The 15,691-nt window shown below is 41.6% G+C and overlaps 1 protein-coding gene across 3 annotated transcripts in view; it reads left to right on the top strand.

Annotated features, from left to right (window-relative positions):
- The window catches only part of STXBP5L (syntaxin binding protein 5 like), a 184,176-nt gene that overhangs the window by 163,110 nt on the left and 5,375 nt on the right, over positions 1-15,691 (top strand). For all 3 annotated transcript variants that reach the window (XM_031056622.1, XM_005420578.2, XM_014306851.2), the window contains 3 exons: positions 11,396-11,635; positions 12,525-12,885; positions 13,821-13,986. In XM_031056622.1, the coding sequence (XP_030912482.1) occupies positions 11,396-11,635; positions 12,525-12,885; positions 13,821-13,986 (767 nt within the window). The remainder of the gene's footprint in view (positions 1-11,395; positions 11,636-12,524; positions 12,886-13,820; positions 13,987-15,691) is intronic.

A 15,691-nucleotide genomic window follows, 5' to 3' on the forward strand; every position in this document is an offset into this window, starting at 1 on the left:
CTGGGTTATTGCCTTGAGCTAACTAACACTTTAAACTGTGATAGGCTGTCAGCAACACCATGGTCCTAATCCTCTTCTTGTGAGGAGCATTGGTATCCTAAGCCACCCACCTGCAGGGGTATCTGCACCACAGTTACAGCTGGAACCAGTGCTCCCTGATTTCCACACCTGTTAATGAAGATAGAGCAAGGGGAATTCTATCACTCAGATTGTCTACCTTTGTATTTTTAAACACAAATTGTTTCAAATACCTTTGTTATTAGTGGCACATGGCTAGAAGATTTGATTTTTTAAATTTTATTGTAACATAAAATAGCAATTTTTTCCCTCCACATTAATGACTGATTATCAACATAACATAACCCTTTCATGTAGTTCTCTTTATTTGCCACACAAACATGGTAAATTACACTGTCATATAACAGCTCCTGATGGAAAATACACCACTGCCACAGTAGTTTCTATTGCTGAGTGTTTTTCTTCATCCTACTGGTATGTAGTACCAAACTCTTCTGGAATTCTTGTGTGCTGATATTGCTGCAATATCAGCGCTACTTGTATCTGCCAAGGCCACAGTATTATCTAATCCTTTTATGCTTCTTTTTTTCTTCCATGCTCACTGGCAGGCAGAACCCACAGCCCCCTAAGGTCCCACTGGCTCTTGGGTACAAAACATTTAGCAATACAGTGATACTTTCAATAGCATCATGTTGCTTTCTGAATACCTGTGTCATGAAAGATTCACTTTATGCCATTCATCACTATAATACCTATCAAGTTTAATATAAAAGTGTATCTCTTTTAGAGATAATAATCTAATTTGCTTTCAGGCTTCAGAAGTAAATTGCATTAATTGACATTAAAAATTCCTATTTGAAGGTATCACTTAAATAATATTAAACTTTCAGTAAAGTCAGTGAAACAACTGTTGCAGGAGAAAGCCAGACAATCTCCAGAATCATTGATATCAGCATGTAATGTGATGGGGCATGGTGGCAGTTTGTCCTTGGCTGTGTGGATTTGTGTACAAGTCACCTTTTGTTGACTAAAATAGTTTTCTGATTATTTCTAGTCTCTCAGTAAATCAAAGCCTTCTGTCCAGCTTGTCCAAACTGTTTTTTTATTGGTGGTATTACTTTTTTGAGTTCTAGCTCTACTGCCTGGAATGACTGACATTCCACTGTTCTTCATGTATCTTGAATTTCTAGACACACTGTTTTGTCAAGTGGTTTGATGTGTTTCTAAAGGTTTTTCTACTAAATAATATGGTGGAAGATGGTATGATGCTTGAAAGATTCTTAGTCTGGGTGAGGGAAAAGGAAGAAGAAAAGTTAAAGGGTTTGAGAAAGAACATGCTAAGAATAAGAATTCTCTCTCCAATGTGAAAGTGGTTTTGATCAAAACCTTCTGGTTGAGCTGTTCCAAAATAAAATGAAAAAATTCCCTTCTTTGCTAAGAATTTATTGGCTATTTAGGAGCATATGGTGCAACAAAAAATAGATGTATTCCCAAGAAATTATTTCCTTTATTTTTATATTCTCATGAGGCGAGTCAAGATACATGTTTTATATCCTTTCTAGAGAGGTAGTATTTCAGGTTAGAATTTGGTAGGATTTTATTATTCTACCAGAGTAGAATTTTGATTAGTTTGCTATCTCAAAAGGACTACTTAGACATTTAAAAAAAAGCCTTTGTGTGTGGGTAAATGGTTCCTACCTTTTTTAAGCTTGTCTCCAAGGCACTGATAATACTTGGAGATTATTTTTTTTTAATAATGCTTCCAGTTCCTGTGCTTTACAACCTCTTCTATATGATTTGATTAAAAAGATAATACATTTTGGTAAGTAATCATAAGACATATATTAGAATAATAGATTAATCTTCTCCCCTTGCATTGGATTTCAAACTCTACTTACTTAAATCTGACCTCCTGGTACAATAGGAACTGTATTTCCAGCATTTTCATCAAGTCTCTTTTCAACAAACTTTCACACAATAAATTCTTCTGACTTTGTTCCAGTGAGCTGATTGTCAAGATTTTGCTGACTCTCACCTCTTTACTTCTGCACAAGGATTCCTAATATAGACAAACATTTTTGAAGAGTGTCTTTGCAATGATGAATCACAGGAAGGAAATGGAGGGGGGAGGGAAGGGCAGGGTAGTTGTCTTGTTGTCTGCTGGTTGAAATATTGCAAACTGCTCAGATTCATACAGTGCTGATATTTCTCCCACTTTAATAGCAGAATAATTCAAAAGCCAAGTAGCAGTGGCAGAGGAGTGGTGCATCATTACTGTTACTACCTAAACCTATGTTTTTCCCAGTCTCTTCATCATCCTCTTTTATGCTTTTTGAAATGTTGCTTGTTGTCTCAGTATCTTCTGCTTTCAGAAATGCGGCACTCTCATGGCTGTAGTAAAAAAATCTGTAGTTCCTCAGTATTCTATATCTAATCTTAGCAAAAAATTAGAACCTTGTAAATTCTCAATAGCATATTATTATTTATAAGGAAGAGATTTTTTTATGTGAAACACTGGAACAGGTTGCCCATAGAGGTGATCCCTGGCAACATGAAACATTCAAGGTCAGATTGTTCAGGGCTCAGAGCAACTTGACCTAGTGGAAGCTGTCCCTGTTTGTTGCAGGTGGGTTGGAACCGCATGACCTCTAAAAGTTTATTCCAGCCCAGACTACTCTATGATCCCATGATCACTGATTCTAAACAATTTTGTTTTCACATACTTTTGATTAGGCAGTATATTTCTTGAGATAATATAAGAATTTATAGGCATTGTAAACAAATCCACAAAAACAGAAAATTCCACTGCTGAGGTTCAAGTCCCTTTTGAAAAGAAGTTTTTGAGATTTCAGGAATTAGTGATTATATTTCTTTGATAAGGCTTTCTTTCACAGAGTATAAACTGCATTTTTTTATTATCAGTTTAACATTGTGCTCTTAAACAGTAATAAAAAATACACATGAATGCAAATTATTCTTAGCCAATAAAATCCTTACAGGGATTCTGACGCATGATAACATTCTGTAGAATGGGAATGTGTTTTGTCTCCAAGCTTAGTGGATTTCTTTGAGGGCTGTAGCCATTTGCACTGCTCATGTTTCAGTCTGTTCCAGCTCTGGGTTCTGACTAGCACCCATTTTTTTTCTGCAGGTCTTCAGAGAAACACTGAAATAGGGATTAAATTTTTATTTAGCTTCCTGGGGAAAACGTGTGGCTTGACTGGTTTGCCTTCTGTACTGTGGCACAGACCCAAAATAGTCCATCTCGGCCTAAAAGCTAACATCATAGTTTTTAAACCTGCAGAAATCCCAACCTGATAAAGAATTGCAGTGTAGATGAATAGATCCCAAACATCTACTTCTTTTCTGCACAGGAAAACAAAAAAAATGTATTTTGTTTGAATTTTTGATTGCAATTTTAGATTAAAGAAAGCCCTGAATTAAAGAAAACAGTAGCATTAAAGAATAAGAATAAAATTGCTGTGGGAGGGAGCTCAGTGTGGTTGTGCTTGTGTAGCTGGTGGGTACATGGATGTGTGCACAGATCCACGTGCTGGCACACATTTCTCTTTTGTGTGTTATGAGAAGCCTTTCAGATTTGATACTTCTTGGTTATTGGTTGTTTTGGTTTTTTCAAACACTGCTTTTAGAGGTATTTTGCATTCTCCAAATGTTTCTCTCTGGCTTGTGCTGGCCGAGTCTGCAATTTTTTTCCTCCTTGTCTGCATCCATGCAGAAATCTGGGCATTCTGCATACACATGTCCACCTGTGGTTCCATCATACATCATGGGAAGAAAGTAAAGACAGAGTGGAGTTTTTCCTTTGAAGCGTTTTGTTCGGAAATTCATTTATTTCCAGCAGCAGTGATAGAAAACTGTCTGCCTTTTTTTACTATTATTTGTATTCCCCATTATGTAGTTTTTAATTAGTCCAGCCTAATCACCTTGTTCTGTAAAGGCCAGTTACATATTAGTGTTACAAAATTGCCCTGAATAAGGAATCCCAGCAAGGTTTTGCTGTGCATTGTAATTTTCCAGGAATGCTATGAGGAAAGACTTGGAATTTGCTTTAGCTTTCCTTTAAAACAATTCAGTTTCAGCACTTAGCTTTTGGATTAACTCTTTTGATTATATGTAGTTACAATTTGGTACAGAGCACTTGAATTGAAATGTCACTGTGAGCTGGCAAAACAAACCATTCAAGTAGTTATTATTATTTTTAATAACCTTATCAAAATTCTATGGCAAGTACAACACAATTTCCATTTTAACTGATCCAGGATACTTTTCTACCTGAAGTTTTTCTTTTGTGTCTGAATACACATAGGATAACTACAGTTATTCAGGGATAAGTTGTTCTCTCATCTACATGATTTTGCCCAATTTGTTTTGGAAAATACACAGTATTTGGTATATACTATATAATTTAAACTTTTTTATTCATCAGAAGTATTTGTGAAAATTACCATTAAAAAAAGGCTTTTAGGTAGCCTGATGGAAACTTCCAAGTAAGTCCACTGTGCTGGAGTTGGAGTCTTGAACCATGATATTGAGCAGTTATCTTAGAAAAAAGGCCACTGCCTGAGGAAGCAGACTCAACTGGTATCATGCTGAGCATTGCAGTGTTTGCTATGTAATTTATATAAAATTTATATAATTTTTCTCCTGACAGTTATGGCTGTGCTCCGGCAGTGCTGGATCCATAACACATTGGATTTTTTTGCACTGGATGAGTAAATGTGGCCATGAGGTTTCCTTCCCATGTGGCAAGGTGGGGGTAGAAGAGGGAGGTTTCTGTTTTTATCACTGGCTCTTCTTTCTGTTGAGTCTCTTGAGTCTCTGAAGCCCACATGTGGATGTGAGGTAGGTAATGATGGATGGTTGGTGTAGTTTTTAAGGCACTGCTTCCTAGGCCTCCAAGGAAACAGAAAAAGAGCCTGGTTGCTTGATGTAGAAAAATATTGGGGAAAAAAGCACAAAATTATTCAAATGCATGGCTGGGTACTGCAGAGAGGAAGGAAACAGTCAGCTGTCTGTGTCTCTTGAGAAAAGGACAGGACATAAATTACCAAGGCAGAAGCCTGACTTAAGGAAGACAGTTGGGGATTCATTTTGATCACAAGGGTAGTTAACTGCAGAAATTAATTCTCTGAGGAGGTTATTGCTTCTCTGACAGGTTTTCAGAACAGCTCATGTTCTCCAGCACATTCCCTTTGCCAATACTCTGTGTTGCAGAGTGGATTATTGCTGGTAAACTTCCTTGCCCAAGCAGCCAAGCCAGACTGACACTTACCTGATCCCCTGGCACAGCAGTCCTGGGGCCACGCTTCACTAGGCCCCTGAGTGCCATGGCTTCTCACAGCTGGACTTTCATAGCATATGGAAAAGCCCTTAGCTTGATTAATTAATTAATTAATTTCTCAGGGAGGGGCTGATGGTGTTGATTCCTCCTATAAATCATTTGAATTTTGCTAGTGTTTGAAATTACTTTGCCATCAGTGTAATTGGTAAGACTTGTGTAACAGGAAAAAACTTAGAGGCACTATGTCATAAACCACAGTCCCCACTGTGGGGACATTTCTGTTTGTCACCATATTTCTTGTCTGTGCAGAGGAGCAGATGAAAATGTTGCAGAGAAGACCTGTTCTAGATCTAGAAAGTGTGTTTCTTACTTTCCTTGGAATATGTTTTCTGTTAGGTTCTACTAGGATCTACTTGATTTCTTATGAGAATCTGCAATTTTTTTCTTGTTTTTAAAACAACCAACTCAATGAAAATATTGTTGTTCTTACAGTCACTGAATGTCTAGTCAGTTTAGTCAGTTTTAATTTAAGTAATGATTTGATTCCAGGTGAAGCTAATTGCACACTGTACTCTAGGCATGTTGAATTTGAGGGTGGGTTATGCCCTGAGTACTCAAATTTAGGTTTTTTTCCTTGCTAGCCATCACTTCAGATCAACACAAAGTGTTTTGCTATATCCATGGTCACTTCTCTTGGCCTGCCTCTTCCAGTGCCCCTGGAAGTTCAGGTTTTTTGGATCTCTGAACTTTCACCCCAGTGGCAGCCTGGGGATGAGGCTGAGGTCCCCAGCACCATGGGTGGCCCAGGTGAGAAAGGTGTGGAGGCAGGGATGTTGCCATGCCATGGCTTCATCACCTTCCATGATGCCTTTGGTCTCCACCTTATCTTTGGGTACTTCCATGTATAAAAGATATACAAGTTACTTATCCCTGAACCATCAGTGTTATGAAAGATGCTTCAGCAGAATGGATAGTTCAGGTTGGGGTTTCAGTTCTAGAGAATTGGGATGTCTTTAATTAAAGAACATATATCCAAGCTCATAAAATAAGTCCAAATTGAGCTTTTAGTGATGTTCATGTAAAGACAGTTTGCTTGTGTAAGTCAAGGGAAGTGATTCATACAGTGAAATATGGAAGTTTGATAGATTCTTACAGCAAAGATCTTTTGCATTTTTGTAGAAATTATTTCTACTTTTTCAACATGAAGAATAATTCTGCCCTGACAGTTCCCTTCTGTTTTTAAAACTTGCTGAACTAAAACATAAGCCTCAAGTTTACTATATTCTGGAAATACCAAAGATCCAGGTCTACTGTCTTGAATCTATTTTCTGTTTCAAGCCTTTATTTGCCATCCATTCTGTCAGTGTTGTGTCAGTAGGAATTCCATGAAACCTTGCAGGTTACACTGCCTTAACTGTAAAAACTTCAGGGCAATACATTTCAGAACTTTCTCCAGGGAGGGTCAAGCATCCCACAGCTGTGAACTCCATGAGAGCCACAGCCATTCCAGTGGTTGGAATGCTCTGCAAGCTGCATATCCGCAGCATAGTTTTAGGGTAACTTATATAAATTGATCTGGTAGGAAATCATTTGCAGTAAAATTCCAGTACATTATTTGTGCTTAGGACAACTTCTGCTGCTTTCTAGTGAGTTGTGTTATGTGGAATGCAGCTTTAGAGTGTTGCTGTTAAAATGTTGGTTTTATAGCTAATCAAATGTGCCGTGTTCCTTAACATGTGTTCTGTCCTGCCCCTTTCTCCTTGGTGTTGCTGAAGCATTGCCATCAGTACCATGTTTGGTCTCTGTGATGTTACTGTGCACAAATTCATGCTGGAAGTATAATTCCTTTACTGTGTATTTCCCCTTGACATTCAGAGCTTTGAATGCTTTCCTGACTACATAATTTTGAAAGTGACAGATTTCTCTTAAAATGTAAGATGATGGGCTTAAACTGGCAATGTTTTAAATAGTTCCATTGGCCTCTGTTAGGTTTGGTGTTTGGGATTAAAACTTTTAGAATTCTCCAAGTGAGAATATAAACCATTCCACTTTCTTTTTTTCCAGAATATATTGATTTCCATGTTTAAAAGGCCAACTTTTGTATATATTTCATAAGCAGATCAATTACTCATTACTTTAAAACCAGGAAAGGACCTATAAGTAGCATCCAAGACACTGACAATCAATTGCAAAACTCTTCAGTAATGAATGTAAATATTTGCTATGAAAATGTTGGTCTTTTTACTGGTAGGTAGAGTTTTTTTCATTCCTCTTAACAAGTGATGCTTCTATTTTCCTGATTCCTAACTTCATAAAGAAAATCACTGCTCAGGGCTGCTTTTCTATAAATGTCATGGTGATGTTTGGCTCAGTCATTCCTGTCCTTTTGCAATGCATGTGCCTTTGTGGCAGTGGGTGGCATTCCCAGAGCTCCAGCACTTCCATGGAATCAGGACATCCTCACACAGCGAGTGGCACTGCACTGCTCACACATGGATGAACAGAGGACTCGAAAGCACCAGCTTCCTTTTTAACCTGCCTGTGCATTGAAGTGTCCTGTGTGTTTTTCCATGAGGTGGGAAGCAACTTAAAGAGGTTTTAGTTGCTTTTAAGTCATAAAGGTTCTGTTTGTATGCTGCTGGCTCATCACCCAAATTTAACAACCAGTCCAGTGTCACAAAGGAAGTTGGTTCCTGAGTTTCCATCTGCAGCTCATTAACCCAAACCGTGCACAGGATGGGGCTGAATGAAAACATTTTGAAGTAAGCAAGACTACTCTTAGGACAGCAGTGGTGTTTATTCTGTGTGGCCTTGATCCATGGAATGCACTGACTGCACGTAGTAATGCTTTAGCTCAGAGCTGTTCATCATCCAACAGCAGCATCTCCCAAATTCCAGTCGCTGCTTAGCACTCAGGGGCCACTGGGTCCCTCTGATGGTGCTCTCTGGAGCCTGGAGACCTATATAGGAGAAAAGAAAAGCCAAGAAATCTGGGTGTGCAAGAGGAAGAGGAGCAAGGATGTGGTGATCTGATGGGCTGTGTGGGACCTAATGGATTCTGGGAGCTGGATATGTGCCTTTCAGAGAAAAGGGAATACTGGGCTTCCTCAAAGCAGGAAGTAATATAGTGATAGGAGCACATTTATGAGACAGTGCTATGTAGCAGGATGTTCTCCAGAAGAGGAGAAAACAGAAACTTCTGAGGAGCTTTTCACAGGTGAATGTCCTGTCCCCTCACTGAAACACAGAATCCAAATCAACTTTGACCTCTGTCACAAGGAAGTGGTCCTAGCTCAGACTCCTGCAGAAAAATGTAGCTGACATTCTGGCTGCACCCATCATGCAGAGCAAGAAAAGGGAAATAGAACAGAAAACCTGGAATATGGTGGTTGGGTTAAGGATTGCTACAGACTGGCAAGTCAACTTTGAGAAGACGGGATGTCATTTTAAGACATAGAAATCATACTAGCCAATAATTTGGCAAATTTTTAAAACTTCCCAAGGAAAGTGCTTTCTCCAGGATACAATTGCATGCTTTCTAGATTAAGAATTTGGGGTAGAATCTCTCTGAGAAAAGAGTCACAGGGAACAAGACTTAACTAAATTTTATCCTGAAATCGAGAAAGAGCAGAGATTTCTACCTTGCTTTAGAGCCAGCCAATAAAGTCACATAGCAGTTGCAGACTTTGCTGTTCAGATATGTTTAATGACATCAAATTTTGGCATATGTCTTGCTGATCTTTAGAATTTCAGTTTGAGTAGTGTATTTAATAGAAAATGGCACAGTATGTTCCCAAAAGTGTCCTAAAGATGATATCTGTTAGTGTCAGTTTTGCAGAGATGTATTAGTTAACTGTACTGCACCGGAGTGAGGAACATTTCTTGTTAATTTAGGGAGGGAGAAAGCTTGATGACACATGCAAATGGCACATCATATATTTAAAGTAATGTGTATGTCGCCTACACTAACTGCATTTGTCCTTTCAACATCTTTCTTAGCTTGAGCACCACCGGTTTTGAATTTTATGTGACTGTGATATTAATACACCTGTTAAAGAGAAGATTAATTACATAATAGCATTTTTATTAAAGACTAGGTACCCTTTGGGAGAAAATATATATATATACATTCATATATATATATATATATATATAAATATATATAGCCCTGATGATTTCTGCCATGAAATTACTGTCTTCCTTTCTTTACCTGACAGCTGTCAGTGCTCAGGAAGGAGCTGGGCCAACTCGTTCCCCGCAGGAGGAGTACAAAGTTCTTGGGGTTATGGGAGACACTAATTCTCAAGGTATTAGCAGCTGTGTCTGTAGATGTGCCAAAAATCCCAGTTTATGCAGCTGCATGGAGCAGTGCTGAGACACAGCTAGAGAGCTACAACAGTGCCTACATGAATGTGGAAATGGGGTGAGGGCAGTGCTTGGAAGTTCAAGTAGACAGAAGCTTCTCTTCCATGAGAGTGGAACTGAAATGCCAGGAACAGCTGTCCTGTGAATCTCCCCTTTGACATGCTAGAAATGCCCTCAAAGGACAGAAGGTGGCCCAAATGTGAAGGAGTAGCAGGAGAATCTGTCCCAAGCCTGTGTGCCAGCACTTAAGGCAGAAGCACATGCAGAAATACTTGGTGTGGTTCCAGCAGTGCTTCACCCTGGTTCTCTCCAGCCTTCCCCAGGGAGCTGCAGTGTAGAGATGACTTTGCACTGAGGTATCTGGGCAGGGGAACACAATGCTGCAGTTTGTTGTCTGAGGAGGAGATTCACTGGCAAAGCTGCTGCTCTGGTGGAGCACAGGAACCATGTATACAGTATGGGGATTAGCTCAGTTTTAAGCTGGAGTATGTGAGAAAGTAATTTTCTAATTTTATTCTTCAACCATGGCAGAAATTATTCCTCTTTTTAGACACTTCTCTTGGCTCTGAAGAGGTGACTCTTCTGAGCTATAAAAAGGACAGTTTTGTACCAGATACAGAGCTGCTTCACAATAGGTTCAGGAGCAAGACCTTTATCTCGAATTCACTACCTTCAACTATTTCTCCATCTCCAGTTATTATTGTTGCAAAAGAGCATGTGGGATCTCCAGGGATCTGATCCCATGTTTAACTACAGGTTGGTAAACACCAGCACTGGCAGCACTGGACTGTGCGGCAGCCAGCCCTATTCCCATCTTCCCTCTGACTCCTTGACTCTTCAGGAACTTTTTAGATCTCTGTGCTTTATAGCCTCTGATGTTCCTGCTAATGCCAGGAGCCCCCTCTCACAGCTTTGTGCTTCCTGCCTGGCACTAGACAAAACAAAGCAGAGCTCCTCAGCCTGTTCATGGTTACCTCTCTCTGAAAAGCTCAGAGGGAGTCTCTGTACCTGGGCACTTGCAGTGGGGAGAGCACAGCTCTGTCTCCAGCTGGCTCTCGATGCTGCCTGCTAAAGCTCAGGCAGTGCCAGCTCGCTCTGCAGTTGCTGCCAAGGGCACAGAGCAGGTTTCTCACCTCACTCCCTGGGAAGCCAGAGTGGATGTGTACCCTGAGATGTTTTGGAGACTGGGCTCAGTTCAGCAATGGGTATCTTTTCCCCAGGGAGCAGTTATTAATGCCTTCACAATAAATGATGGCTGTGAATGCAGTGCTAGAATGTCCTGGTTGTGGCAACAAGATCAGAGCAGGGGACACATGCTCTGAAGCTGGTAATGGCATCTCTCTTCATGTCCTGCAGCAATGGGATACACGGATTAATTCTAAATGCATTGGTAACATATGGGTCTAAAATTATTTTGTGCTATTTAGAACAAGTCCTTTGAGCTAGGCTGTTGTAAATTCTAATTAGTCCATGCTAATCTGCATAATAGGCAGCTATTTCTAATGCAGATCTAACTGATGATGTCTGACAGCATTTTCCACACTTATTTATACACTGGCAGCAAGCTGGTATCATGCTAGGGTCACAATGTTTGCTCAGGTTAAGAAAAGTTTATTTTCTGTACTCTGCAGGGAGTTTGTATTTGCTGCAGGCTTGTGCCTGTTCCAGGAGCACTGATTTATGCCTGTTTGCTTGTATCTATTTGTGCAGAAAATAGGGAAAACTCCTTCAGCCGTTCCCGAAGCTCCAGCGTGTCCAGCATCGACAGGGACTCCAAGGAGGCAATCACAGCTTTGTTCTTCATGGAGTCCTTTGCCCGAAAGAACGACTCTGCTGTTTCCTCCTGCCTCTGGGTTGGGACAGGCCTTGGAATGGTCATAATCCTGTCCCTCAATCTGCCTGCAAGTGACGACTTACGGCAGTCAGAGCCAGTCATGGTGTCTCCAAGTGGTGAGAGTGCAGCTCTTTTCCTGCTTTTTATCTGTCTTGGTACAGTGGGGCAATAACTGCATGATTTTGTATGGCCTTTTGGGCAGAGATGTCTCAAAAGATCAAGCAGTGGTCACTCACTGAGTGGAGGGCATACAGGTAAAGATGCTCATGAGGGACCAACAGCTTCATGGACTGAGACACTTTGGTTGTGTTAGTTCCAAAGATTGCCTTGTGTAACAGGCAAAGTTACATGTTTCTTGTGAGAACCAGAGCTCCTTCATATTGTGAAATTACAGTCCTGTTTACAATTCTGTCTGGGATTCAGCAAGCAGTTTGGCTGTCTCAGTATCAGAAAGCTGCAGAGAAGCAGAAGGGAGTTCAGGAAAGGAAACAAAAATGTTGGCAGGTTGCTGTACCAGGAGAGATCCTTGGCTGAGTGAGTGACAGATGGTGTAGCAGAGAGAACAGAGGGCTGAGAGGTCAGGTCTGAGGAGAGGTAGCATGTGCTTAAAAAATGGACAAAAAATGGAGAATGCACAGAAGCAGAGGTTTTCCACCCCCAGTTTGTTTAGAAAAACAATGCTGGAAGGTCACCAGACTTGGAGCAATTTTACTGCTGGGGAATACATATTCTGCTAGTATAATGTAGAGATAAACAACAGGCCATCTTTAACAGCATGTATTCCATCCATCATTATAGATATCAGCTGCCTGAGACCTTTCCAGTACTGGCAGGCTGTTTGTTCACCTTCTCATGTGCTCAGAAAGAACTGAGCAAGCACCTCTTGTCACCTTGGCTGGATTAATGTGTGTGCTGTGTTTACCAAAGCTGGGTGTCATCTGTGCTGTGCTGACAAGCAGCCTGGCTGTGGTGCCAGTGCCAGTGAGAGGAAATTCTGTTCTGCAGGCACCGTGCTGACCCTGAAGGGAGCCGTGCTGACCTTCGCGTGCTTGGACTGCATGGGGACACTGACACACCAGCCCTATGAAGTATGGAGGGATCCACACAGTGCTGATGACGGTGACAAAACAAGGAAAAGGAAACTTGTCATGCATTCCCCTTCCTCCTCCCAGGATATGGGTGATCATCAATTTGCAGTCATTTGTTCAGAAAAACAAGCCAAAGTCTTCTCATTGCCTTCCCAAACATGTCTTTATGTCCACAACATCACCGAAACGTCCTTTTTATTGCGAGCAGATGTGGTCACCCTCTGTAACAGCGTCTGTCTGGCGTGCTTTTGTGCTAATGGGCACATCATGACACTGAGGTACTTATCTAACTAATCTTGTGGCAAAACTAAGCAAAGAGGTGGCACAGTGCTGTCATATTCCACTTGTGTTTGCTCCAGAGCGCCTGATGCTCTGATTAACTCCCTGGTGGGTGTGTTTAATTCCCTGCCTTGATACCGCCATACCTGATCCTTGGGCTGTCTCCACGTGGGGAATTAAGGCAGGCAGGTGCACAGTAAAGCAAGCTCCTGGTGTTTTCTACTAATCCCCTAGCTGTGACAGTTGATGGCTGGTGATTTTTAACTATGATAAAAGAAAGCCCTGATAATTTTGCCCAATTATGTTGGGTGAGGTATAGAGAAATATAAAACTCAGCCATGGAAAGGGTTCTGTTTATCCTTTGTGAAGTACCAAGTCCCACTCTTGGCACTTCTGTAGCTTTTCTGTTCAGAGCACTTGTTTCCCCTTCCTTGTCCCTTCCCCCAGGAGCTGATGGTGCAGTAGCCCTGTGGTTGTACCTTCACCTTGGTGCTCCCTGTTTCCCTGGCCAGGCCATTTCAATTTGGAAAAAGTACTGCCCAGAAACCACGGGAAGCTGGAGGACAGCAAAGGCAATGCTGGAGCCTTTGTCCTCAGGGTAGAAGCAGTGCCCTGCCAGACCCTTTCCTGCAGATATCCCTGCAGGCCTTGCCCTGCAAACAACCCAGCCATGTGGCACAAGCCATACCATGGCCAGACAGTAGCAGAAGCCTTAGGGCCATGGGGGCAAGGCAGCTGAAACCCCTCCATGCAAGCAAACAAAATAGGATGGGAATGCAGCATTTTTATGGCAGAATTTTTCAGCTTAGAGCTGTACTTTAACTGTTGCAGTTATGAAGAGCAGAAAGTGAAGTGTTGGTTGAAAATGCAGGCGCAGAGCAGGTGTACCCTGTGTGGCAGCTGGTGACTAACCTGGGAATGTGCTTCTCCTCAGCTTGCCCAGCCTCCGCCCGCTGCTGGACATGAACTATTTGCCTGTCACAGACATGAGGATAGCACGGACCTTTTGTTTCACTAATGAAGGGCAGGCTTTGTACCTGAGCTCTCCCACAGAGATCCAGCGCCTGACCTACAGCCAGGAGATGTGTGACAACCTGCAGGTAGGGCTCGCACCTCACCCTGTGCCTGTGTGTGGCAGGGACTGTGCCCTCACTCCTCAGGGCTAAACTGGCCCTGATAAGGCCAGTGCTGCAGGGGCAGGACAGATCTGTTCCTCTCCACTTGCCCTGAATGATGCCAAAGCAACAGAGCTTGTCAGCAGCTCTGTTGTTCCTTGGGCTTTTTCATGTACTCTCACCTGCACCTGTGCTATAAGTCTTTACAATGTTAGAGATGGGCTGGTTTGGTTATTTTACAATGAAAATGCAAATTAAAATGTCATTTACTGAGGAGAAGGAATTGTGAGAGGTTACAGGGAGAAACATGAGTAATAAAAGGAAAAAAAAAAGAGGGGGAATAAGTTCTGGGTTATATAATTAGCAGTGAACCAGAATGGAAGTATAAAAGAAATGGTCCTGCCAGCACTCATTATGCCCTAGGGAATAACATGTGCTGAGCTGCTCAACTCACATCACAGCAGTGTCTGTCTCAAGTCTGAAAAGGCACTTTGAGGAGCGAGCATTGCACACCAGCTTTTGTGCACCAGAGAGGACATTATTTTGCAAGGAACCAATTTTAAAATAATCTAAAGGTTTGACCAATGCATCTTAGACTGTGGAGCTACAGCAAGAGGCTGTTACAAGCTAAATTAGTTTTTTTACCATCCCTAACAGCACCATGCAACTACCAAGCAAAGGGAAATACAGCCATTGCTTCTCTGTACTGCTGGACTATGGCTGCTTTTATCTTGGCTTTTAGGCAAAAAAGGGTTTGCATGGTCATTATGTGTGTACAGAAAGCAGATGACCCAGTGTCACCTGCTACCTGGGAAAACAAAGCTGGGCTGCATGAGAGCTCCACTTAGGCTCCAAGGGCTGCAGTAATTTTTCTGCCCAGAGCAGGTGACAGTGCAGAGGAGCAGTGGCTGTGAATCACAGCGCTGTCCTCGCCCCCAGGATCTGCCTGCTGTGTGCAGCACAGCACCTGGATCTGCCTGCTGAGGCTTGGCTGAGCAAACACAGAGCTCAGCAACAGGGCAGAAACTGTTCTCAGCACACACAAGCCCCCTGGTTTCAAACATTAATGGCACTGCACACTTTTCCCATCAGTTTTCCAGAGAGCCTGCTTTTCCTAATACTGCTGCAAATAAATCTGAGCCTGACATTTGTTGGGAGTGGCTGTTCCAAGATGTGGCACCAGAGCAGTGCCTTCAGCAGATGTGCTTATTTAGCAATGCTGATGGCACACTAATGGGGTGGGGGAAGGTTGTAGGAAAGTTATTAATTTTGTTTAAAAAGGAAAAAATCAACTAAACAACCAACCACCAAACTCTGAATTGCTGGCAAGCATTGAACTCGGGTGTGCTATAAAAGGAAAGCAGAGTGACTTCCCCAATCACTAAAGCAAAATACATAATACACAACAAATTGTTTATTCAATTATAGTGTCACCTCTGCTGTTTCTAAGCAAAATGTGACCTTATCACTGGTATTTTCATTCTGTATTAGCTGCAGGTTTTTTCCAAACAAACATGGGACTGAGCAGTGACAAACCAAGTCCCTTTAAAGCATGAGTGAGTCTAGTTAGCCCAAGCATTTGTCAGAATACACAAATATTACCTGCACCATACTGGTCACACAACAAACTCAGTTTTAAAACTAGTTGATTAGATCCAGTGTATGTGGCTTGTTAATGAAAATCAAGAAA

The sequence above is a fragment of the Geospiza fortis genome, unplaced genomic scaffold (genome assembly GCF_000277835.1).
Source record: "Geospiza fortis unplaced genomic scaffold, GeoFor_1.0 scaffold1, whole genome shotgun sequence".
NCBI classification, from domain to species: Eukaryota; Metazoa; Chordata; class Aves; order Passeriformes; family Thraupidae; genus Geospiza; species Geospiza fortis.